The sequence below is a fragment of the Protobothrops mucrosquamatus genome, unplaced genomic scaffold (assembly GCF_001527695.2).
Source record: "Protobothrops mucrosquamatus isolate PMUCROS unplaced genomic scaffold, P.Mucros_1.0 scaffold863, whole genome shotgun sequence".
NCBI classification, from domain to species: Eukaryota; Metazoa; Chordata; class Lepidosauria; order Squamata; family Viperidae; genus Protobothrops; species Protobothrops mucrosquamatus.
The window spans coordinates 477,624-487,380 of NW_015387118.1; the positions used below are offsets into that span (position 1 = coordinate 477,624).

General features: G+C 38.9%; 1 protein-coding gene across 1 annotated transcript in view; it reads right to left on the bottom strand.

The window, feature by feature from the left end:
- The window catches only part of LMLN (leishmanolysin like peptidase), a 16,524-nt gene that overhangs the window by 2,950 nt on the left and 3,817 nt on the right, over positions 1 to 9,757 (bottom strand). The window contains exons 6-13 of the mRNA XM_015819148.2: positions 8,778 to 8,956; positions 6,926 to 7,031; positions 5,938 to 6,032; positions 5,567 to 5,684; positions 4,542 to 4,649; positions 3,806 to 3,882; positions 2,722 to 2,832; positions 2,426 to 2,558 (exon numbers count right to left, since the gene is read on the bottom strand). Of these exons, the coding sequence (XP_015674634.1) occupies positions 2,426 to 2,558; positions 2,722 to 2,832; positions 3,806 to 3,882; positions 4,542 to 4,649; positions 5,567 to 5,684; positions 5,938 to 6,032; positions 6,926 to 7,031; positions 8,778 to 8,956 (927 nt within the window). The remainder of the gene's footprint in view (positions 1 to 2,425; positions 2,559 to 2,721; positions 2,833 to 3,805; positions 3,883 to 4,541; positions 4,650 to 5,566; positions 5,685 to 5,937; positions 6,033 to 6,925; positions 7,032 to 8,777; positions 8,957 to 9,757) is intronic.

Here is a 9,757-nt window from a genome sequence, read left to right on the forward strand (position 1 = left end):
TATAACATTAAATTTATATACAGTAGTACAGTGAGGTATGATTTTACAATACTGTACGGTGCTCCTGTTCAGTTTGCCCAGTCTGTAACTGTATGCCTGCTTATTGTGAAATACATCTACAACTATGCTAATTTCAGCAATAATTGTTTTAGCAAGGCTATTACGTCTGTGTTTTCCCTCTGGCAGGGATGTGCAACCTAAGACTTATGGATTATAAATAGCCCCAGAGCACAGAGACTTGACTGCTGAAATGCAAAATATCCAATTTTAAAGTGTTTCCTAAAGCTAAAGTGGAATAAGGTTTGAAATAAAGGTTCCCTATTCCATTTTTTTACTTTAAACCCTTAAAATTGGCCCAAATTAAGTACGTAATATTGAAATCTAAATTGTAATATTGATAAAAAATTCCTTTCTCAATTATTATTAAAAGCTATCTAAATAATAGATTATTAACTTTAAACAACATAATGTACTAAGACAGTGGTGGCGAATCTATGGCACGGGTGATAGAGGCGGCACTCGGAGCCCTCTCTGTGGGCACACGTGCCATTGCCCCAGCCTTGCCTCGCCCCGCGACCCTCTCCTCACCAGCAGCCCCCCTGGAGGAGAGTCACCCCCGAGTGTAGCCCACACGGAGCAGTGCAGCCAAGGACATGGCAGCCAGGCAGCGTAGACAAGACTCTGCCCTCATGCCCCATCCCACACAGTTGCTGCTGCGGGGCGCGGGCAGAGGGCATGGCCATGGCGCTGCTGGGCTGCCTGGACGATCTGCAGTGGGCCCTGGAGGCGGTGAGTAGCCCTGCAGGCAGGTGGGGTGGGGGACGGGGCAGGGGCGGGGCCAGTTTTGGGGCACTCGGTCTCTAAAAGGTTCACCATCACTGTACTAAGATTTATAACAACATAATAAATGGGGGGGGGGGAGAAATATTTCTACCTCTTCCAGTAATATTATTGTGTCACCCAATGACCTGCCAGAGCCCTCCAAAAGTATGAGAATCTGAGCTACCTATCCCTGATTTCATGGTCACATATTCCATTAAAGCATGTATTGTTTAGTTAGGGTTTGTTGAACAAGAATGAAGAAGTGGATTCCTTTCACAGGATAAGTCAAACCTAACAAGGCGCAATATGGTTTAGCACACTGTGAGAATTCAGCCAATGCTGTATACAAATATAATTCTAATCACGCTTGGTAGTTCCTACCTTACCTCCCTCTATTGCTGTTGAAGCTACAAGAATGCTTCCACAGCTGGCTGACCTTTAGATATGATTAACTTCTATTTAGATGCAGTTTAGCTTTGATAAGATTAAAAGCTAATTAATGAGATACGTTTGGTGGAGAGGTTAAGACACCAGGCTAGAAAACTGGGAGACAATGACTTCTAGTCTTGCCTTCGGCACAAAGCCAGCTGGGCAAACGCGAGCCAGCCCCTCTCTCTTTCAGGCCTAACAAGGCGGCCGTGACAAACCCTTTTGAAAATCCTGGCCAAGAAAATTTCAGGGACTTATTTAGGCAGCTTCTTAGAATCGGATATGATTGAATGGGGAGAAAAAGAAAAAGAAAAACATGGAAATGTTTAACTCAATATTATGATGCTTGTAAACTTTTACTTTATTCACTATGATTCATTTTTTGGATTTTTTCTCTTTGTCATCTTTTAAAAGAACTTAGTATTTTAAAAAAAATGCATTTCATTTAACTTCATTGCCAATTGAGCTGTTTTCCTTCAAGTGTAATCATGCAGATTTCAGTTCCTTTTAAGTTCAAAAGAAGTAAATTGGATTCATTAAAAAAAACACTGATCTAAATCTAAACCCTTTTTTTTTTTGCTATGCTGAAAAGAGTAGCCAAGAGGCAGGGATGGGGAAGATAAAAGATGCCATCATAATTATTATTAGAAGACAAAGGATGTCCTTATAATATTAAACCTGGATTCACACAAACATGTTGAATGAGGATGCATGGCTTTTCACACTGTTTAAACCTAATCAATATAGTTTATAACAGAGGAAGGTTATGATCATCTTACGACTTACTATTATCTTTTTTCTTCCTGCTTTTTCAAGCAACAAGGTATCTCTCTAGGATGTTTTATTTCCTATTTGGGGGATTTAGGTAGTTTAAAGAGGCAAAATGGTTATCTTAAGTCTTTAAGAACCTTAAAGCATCTATCTTGCCTCCTAACCCTTCCCCACTTGACAGAATCAGTGCAACTATACGTAAGTATATGAAAGGGCACTAGGAATGCTTTAAGCCTTTGCAGGACATGAGGCAATGCTAAAACCAAAGTACCTATTACCTAATACATAAACCCTGGCATAGCGCATTGAGGGAATACAGCCTTTGGTTTAACACTGCTTCTGAATAAGGTTATTAATTCAGAAGAATGAGACATGCTTTTGTTTCATGTGTCATATAACATACCTGATATTCCTGAGGCAACTGCTGAGAGAACTTCTGTAAATTGCACACTGCTACTGCTCTTTGGTCCTGCCTGCATGTTAATTGTAATGGATTACTTCTCAGAGTGTCACAATATGGGGCTACTGGTTCTTTTCTTAAGATTAAAAACAGAACAGCAGTTAACATGTTATATATATATATATATATATGCATGCTTCGGTGTGTTAATAAACACTACTTATTATTCACAATAGTTAATGTGTGAGGACAATTTCAGAGCCATCACTGAACATGCAGCGCACATGTATTATTCTTACTTTCTCCGTTGCTGATTGATCCAAAACTTGCAGCTTTTCATCACAAAGTCGCAGCCTTTTCCTCGGCCCCATTCTAGTTTTTCTGCCATACTATAATTGGCTTGATACCAGCTGCAAAAATAGCAAGTGGAAATGGAAATGGTTCTTTAGAGTCCAACTTTCTGAACTATTAACAACAAAGAATCAAAGAGTGAATAATCTTAGGGATTATTAGGTTGTAAAGACTCCTGGCCCTCCTTCCCAATGCTTAAGCTTATTCAGTAATATATACTCTAATAAACAAATGACAAACATTAATTTGTCTGGTTTTTTGAGCTATAAACCAGGAGTCGCCAACCCCTGGTCTGTGGCTGGGTGCCGGGCTGCAGCCCGTTCAGAACAGGCCGGGGAATTGATGGGTGAGCGTGTGTGTGCATGAAGTTGCATGGTCTGCTGAGCTGGAAAGGTTGCTGCTATAAACCATTGGGAATGTGTTGTAACAGACAGCACAAAATCCACCCTAAACACCGTTTAACTCTATCTGACTCGGCATCTATCCACCAGCCGCTGCTATTCTCCTCCATGTCTTTTTATGCATTTCCAACAGTGCAGGGAAATCCATGGCCTGTTAGGAAGTATCTTCTACTGCCCACTTCTGCTATCTTCTACTTACTAGGGCTCTGCAACACTTCGGAAGTAATTTAGAAAGCACTACGCCAGTGGTTCTCAACCTTTTTAATGCCGCGACCCCCAACCGGTCGTAAGTCGAGGACTAAACCGGTCGTAAGTCGAGGACTACCCAACCGGTCGTAAGTCGAGGACTTTCCCTGCCCGGGAGCGCCGTGCATGCGTGGTTCCGCCCCCTGCGCCAGCCGAGGCGTAGCTGCAAGCAGCAGAGACGGAGCAGGCCGACCACCAGCTGGCCCAGCTCAAGGGAGGTAAGGCACCCGCCAGAAAAGGGGGAAAAAATGGCGGACAGCCTTGCTTGGCGACCCCCGTGAAATGGTCGATCGACCCCAAATGGGGTCACGACCCATAGGTTGAGAACCGCTGCACTACGCTATTGTTTAAGTAATATTGTATAACTACAATGTATCTTTTTTACCCAGTGTCTTCCATTAATGCCAGAGTAATCCGGGAGAAGACCCTGTTCTGTGTTTGTGATCCAGTCATTGCTTCATTCTGGAATTAACCAACATCAATAATAGTTAGCCGCAGTAAAGCAAACAGAGAAATAGCCTGCATTTTGCAGGAAGCAAACTATTTTTTGCCAACAGTGAAACATATTTCATTACTTTAACAATCACAGTGAAATTAGGAGTTGCTCTTGGGATGTCAGGAAGCTATCTGTAAATTACATTCATAATTATTTTCTTATAATAAGAAATAGAACAATAGACTATAGAAGAATGGAGAATCTAAATTTACTGTAATTGCTACCATGAATGCTTCTTATAATTATAAAATATAAATGAACTTTCATTCCTGGTGTGGTATCTTGAGAAAGATATCTGCATCTTTCCTTCACATACTAAACAATCAATTTTGTATTATTTACAGTCTAATATAGAACTCTTCTCTACAACCTTCAAAATAAAGAAATTAAATAAGTTCAGGTATGTAGGAAAAGAGTACAATATATTCTCTGGTGGCTTTTAGTTTTTAGCTAATGATTTCTCCCTGTATTCACTTTGGCTGTATTGATCAATAAAAAAATCATTCTAAACATCCTTGAGTTTCTCTATTACTACTTGCTAAAGACAAAACCAGTTGAGATTCCACAGGCTAAATTTCGTATTGGAACAATCCTATGTATATCTATATATTAATTGATTACTAACCTCTAATAACCGTTTCTCCCAGTGATTAAGCTCTGTACCTATGCCACCTTGATTTTCCAGTTCCATTCCTTCTAAATTTGGACAGTCAAAGTGTTTTCTTGCTTCCCTCTTTAGAAAGGTGTTAGACAAATCTCAATATTATTTATTTCAAAATAACACCTACTTCATTTTACACATAAAGTTTACATGATATATAAAATGTTACTTTATCCAGCAAAGATTTTTAATGAGAGAACCCTAAGATGCTGTCATACTTCAGTGAAGTCAAGAACTTTCATTTAAAATTAATAGCACATGGAAACCAGCAAAAGGGTATGTACTTCTGTGACAGATCATGCAACCTCAACCCCTGCAGTACATTATTATGGAACACTAGCAATGATTCAATTTTTTTAAATCATTACATATTACAGAGAATGGGAAAAAACACAAATATTTTAATAATTTAAACACAATTGGAGCCTTCAAGAATTCCCCATAAAGTGGAAAAAGAAGCAATAGTGTGGTACCCAGCATTGGAAGTAGAAGAATTTTCCCAGAACCATTTTCAGACATAACAGTGTGTGGCAATTTAGATATTACTGAATTTAACTCCCAGGAGCCCCAGGCAGCAGAGTACGATAAGGGATAGTAGTTGAACGAAATTAGCAATACCTAAAAGACTGATAAATTTGCTTGTTCTGCTTTAGAAAATTGAGGGGGGCAGAATATTGAGGCATTAATGTTGTTTCACATCCTGTGGCAGTATTTGAAGGGCATTGGAGTTTGGAGAATATGCAACTATAGGTATATTTCCTGGTTTATCTTCTCTTGTCAGTCAGAGGACCCACTAACTTCACAGGAATTGGTCTGCAAGCTAAACTGATTTGGGGAGTAAACTGACAATATGAGGAAACATTTTTGTCAGAGATTGAGTAGCAGGGCTGAATCTTAACATGTTGAACATGGCTCCCACCATTATTTGCCACTAAGGGTCTAAACAACCAGATCAGATTTTTGTGAAAGAAAATAAAAATAATACTTACAACTACCTTAGGAGTTACCAAAAGGAATACATTATGAGGCAAAATGTTATTATCCCGCACATCCCATAATCTTACTGCTTTACGTATAACTTTATCACTCCACTGATACACACCAAGGCTGAAAGGAAGACAATTCAGTTGTTACAACTGGGAACCAGGATCAGTTCTTAATATAATCAATAAGCTGAGTCTCAACTATTGAATATATAAGTAAAGTAGCTATTGTATCTTCAAGACAACTGACTTCCAATGCAATTACCACTGAAAACTAGGAAGTAATTATGCTGTTTGCATAAGAACTATTTTAATCATACCCACAAGTACTATTCAGTGAAATCAGTTTTGTAAAAATTGCAAAGATCAGTATATACCTTTCATTAAATAGTGGCAATCCATTTGCATATCTAGGAGTCAAAGGATTTCCATCATCATCACGATAAAATGCAAAAAGTCCAGCGGAGAAACCCTTAAATAGAACCCCAAAAGTAGTTTACGTTATGTTTATTTAACCCACCACAATTGATAGAAAATTGCTAGGAAAAGAGGAAGAAAGATACAACTCCACATCAAGGTAGCCCTCAATTGGAATCGCTAATAGCATCACTAACAACATGACTATTAAACAAGACATCACATGACTGCACTAAATTTAAAATCCAATTTTTGGCACTGTCATTAAATGAATCATCGGTAGTCATTAAATGAGAACTTCACATGACTGCAATTTGCAACTTTGCTGACAGCTTCTTTATTGCCTCTGTTGGTTGGAAGCTGGCTTTGAAGCATGAAAATAGCGATTGCATGACTTATAACACTGCAGCAGTCATAAGTGTGAGGATCAGTCATAAATTTATGTTTTCAGCATTGTTGTAACTTTGAATAGTCACTAAACAGGGTAGTCATTAATTAAGGATTACCTGTATATGAAATATTCACAAAAACATAACCATCGCATAAATTCTAGCATAGTACAGCATGAAGATAATATGACTAATTCCAAAGCAAGTATTAGGGCAATGCCTTATTTAGCCAATCTCAAAGATAAGACATTGAAAAAAACAGTGAATGAGAAAAGGTATAAAGACAAGTTAGGGAATTGGAGAGGACCAAAAATACTAACAATATTGAAGCTTAAATGTTTATAAACAGTCTTGATTTGCATCCCTTTCCTCTGGTGAACTACTACCATCTTTTCTTCTTCCTCATCTTTTAATATTGTGCCTGCTATAGAGATCTAAAGATTGTGATCTTGAATATTTTATAGGTTTTTTGAGCCCTAGTACAAATGCTTATAATTTTTTTTAGAAATTTTTCTTTGTAGGATTTTAAAAAAACATAGCATCAAATTCCAGCTCTTACCAAAGCATGAATGATTTCATGTTTCACTGTAGACAACATGCCAATAAACTCCTGTGGTTGAGTTGAAATCATGTTTGGACACAGATTAGCATATCCTGCAATTGGTCTGGAAAAATGGTGATACGTTATACCAAATGAGGAAATTAAAAATGTTAAGCTTCATTATTACATGTAAATTCTTTGTATTATCATAGCCTACAAATGTCTAATGAGAAGGAAGGACTCACTGGAGAAGAGCCTAATGCTGGGAAAGATTGAGGGCAATAGAAGAAGGGGATGACAGAGAATGAGGTGGCTGGATGGAGTCACTGAAGCAGTAGGCGTGAACTTAAATGGACTCCAGAAGATGGTAGAGGACAGGAAGGCCTGGAGGAACGTTGTCCATGGGGTCACGATGGGTCGGACATGACTTCGCAATTAACAACAACAAATGTCTTATATACAAAAATGTCCCTGTACTAACCTTTTCTCGTGCAAACATTAAATCTGTCGGATGTAAACTCAGAAAAGGGAAAAATGTTCTCTCTTATGCATGGACAACTAGAGTACCTGTATAGATTTATCTATGGACTTTCCTATCAAATATCCATTTTTTCCCTTAAGCTCACTTGAGATACTCACTTTTTACCGTGCTGAGAAAAAACTCAATACTAGTCATATAACCAGCGACACAGGCCATACAGAATATTTAGGATTTTCTCAGCTAGGGACACAGCCTATGGTCCTGAGATGACAACTCTTAGGTAAAACATTTCTCTCTCCAGACTCCAGATCTTTAATAATTAATGTGTTAATATCATGTATTTCCTCAAGAAGCTTTAAATAGTTTTCACACATTCGTTTCTGATTTATTTTTCCCATAGCAACTCAATGAAGATAGAGGGGAAGTCCAAGCATAAGACCACAATTCTATCACTGGGCCTCAAACGTTTTGGTCTGGGGGAGTCTTTAAATATTGACATGATATAGTTACTTTTGTAACAGAGTTACCATAAGTAAATTGAGTTTGTGGGATATATAGTGCTACCAGAATACAGCCTCACCTTGCAGGATACTCCTTATCACTTTTGTCTTTTCTAGGCAGATAAGCATATTTCTAAACAAAGACTGTGTTGCAGCCAACTATTATGTATACAGGGCCAGCAGATTCTGAGGAATAAAAATTGGTCTACCTTTTTGTTAAAATGTTTGTTTTTTTTGTTAAAAAAACACACCTTGGGGTAGGAAGCATGAAAGATAGGAAGCATGGGAGACTCTGCAGGCCAACTCCCCTTCCCCCTCCCCCGGGGCACCACAAGGGGAATCTCTGTGGCATTAAACTATAAAATGTGGCTTCCTATGTAAGCCGTTTAGATATCATTCTCCTATTATTCTAACATGGGAAAAACTCAGCCAGCAGGACTCACTTGGAATCCTGTTTCCTGCTGTTCTCTTCACTGAAGTTCTGTGTGACCTTTCCTGCAGTGTAATCACAGAACAATGCATTATCAACTGAAGATCAGCAGGGAAGAAGTGAGTGTGGTAGAGTATTTTATGTCTTTCTGACTCTTTGGCTACATCGCCCACCCTTCCCTCTCTCACTGCTTAAAACAGAATGCATGCAGATAAATCTTCACTGGAAATACTTGAGGTCTGTAGCTCCCCACAGTCCACCTCCTGAGCCAAACTTTCTGAGATTAGGAAACAATGACTTTAGAAAAAAGAGCCAGTTGTGAAAACTAGTTGTGACACCTAATGACAGATCACTCACTATACTTGCCCTTGGAGAAATCTGATCAAACCCTGGCCTGGATGGCAAATAAGTATTTTCAGAACATTTCATCAAATTAGTTAAAGTTAGCTTGGAGATTACCTGTCCATATCTGCTTCTAGCTGACAATATGCCGCATATGCGATGATGTTTTCTTGGCCACATCTTTCAGTAGTCAGAGCACTAACATACAGTATAAAATCAGCATCTCGAAAGCCGTCCTGGTCTGCTTTGCCAACAGTTTGACAATTCCGTCCATTTGTATTACATACCCTACATTGCTAAGACATTACATTTCAAGAAATCAGGGTCAAATAGTCTTCAAATGTTTCTTTATTTAAATTATATTCTGCCTTTATTATTTTTATAAATAACCCAAGGCGAGGAACATACCTTCCTGTTCCTATTTTCCCCACCCTGTCAGATGGGTTGGGCGGAGAGCAAGAGAGTCTGGCACAAAGTCACCCAGCCTAAGGTGGGACTAGAACTCATGGTCTGCTGGCTTCTAACCCCATGGTTTCACCACTAAACCAAATTGGTTTCTTTTTTTTAACTCTAAAATGTACGCATTTCCTACTTTTCTTTCTTAGGCTGAAGAAACATTTGAATTAAGATTCCATACTAATTATTTTTAAGGTTTTATACCACTGCTTGTGGCAAAGAAAAAGAGTTTGATAGCTTTCAAAATATTCTAGAGAGCAACATTTCCAAATTCTAAAAGAGCTTTGAAATTTTTCATTTTTCATTTTTCATTTCATTTTATTAAATTTATACCCCGCCCTTCTCCCGTAGGACTCAGGGCGGCTTACAGCCAGTTTAAAACAATTTAATACAATACAATAGAAGTTTTAAAAAATCATTAAAAATAAATATATAATCGGCTGCTTCTACTAAAATTTGGCTAAAACCAATTTAAAATACCCCTAGGCCAGTCCTGCCCGCTGGAACAACCAGGTCTTAAGGGCGCGGCGGAAGGAGGGGAGATCCGGAATAACCCGGATCTCTGGGGGCAGCTCGTTCCAGAGGGTGGGTGCTCCGACAGAGAAGGCCCTTGCCCTGGGGGTCGCCAGCCGACACTGTCT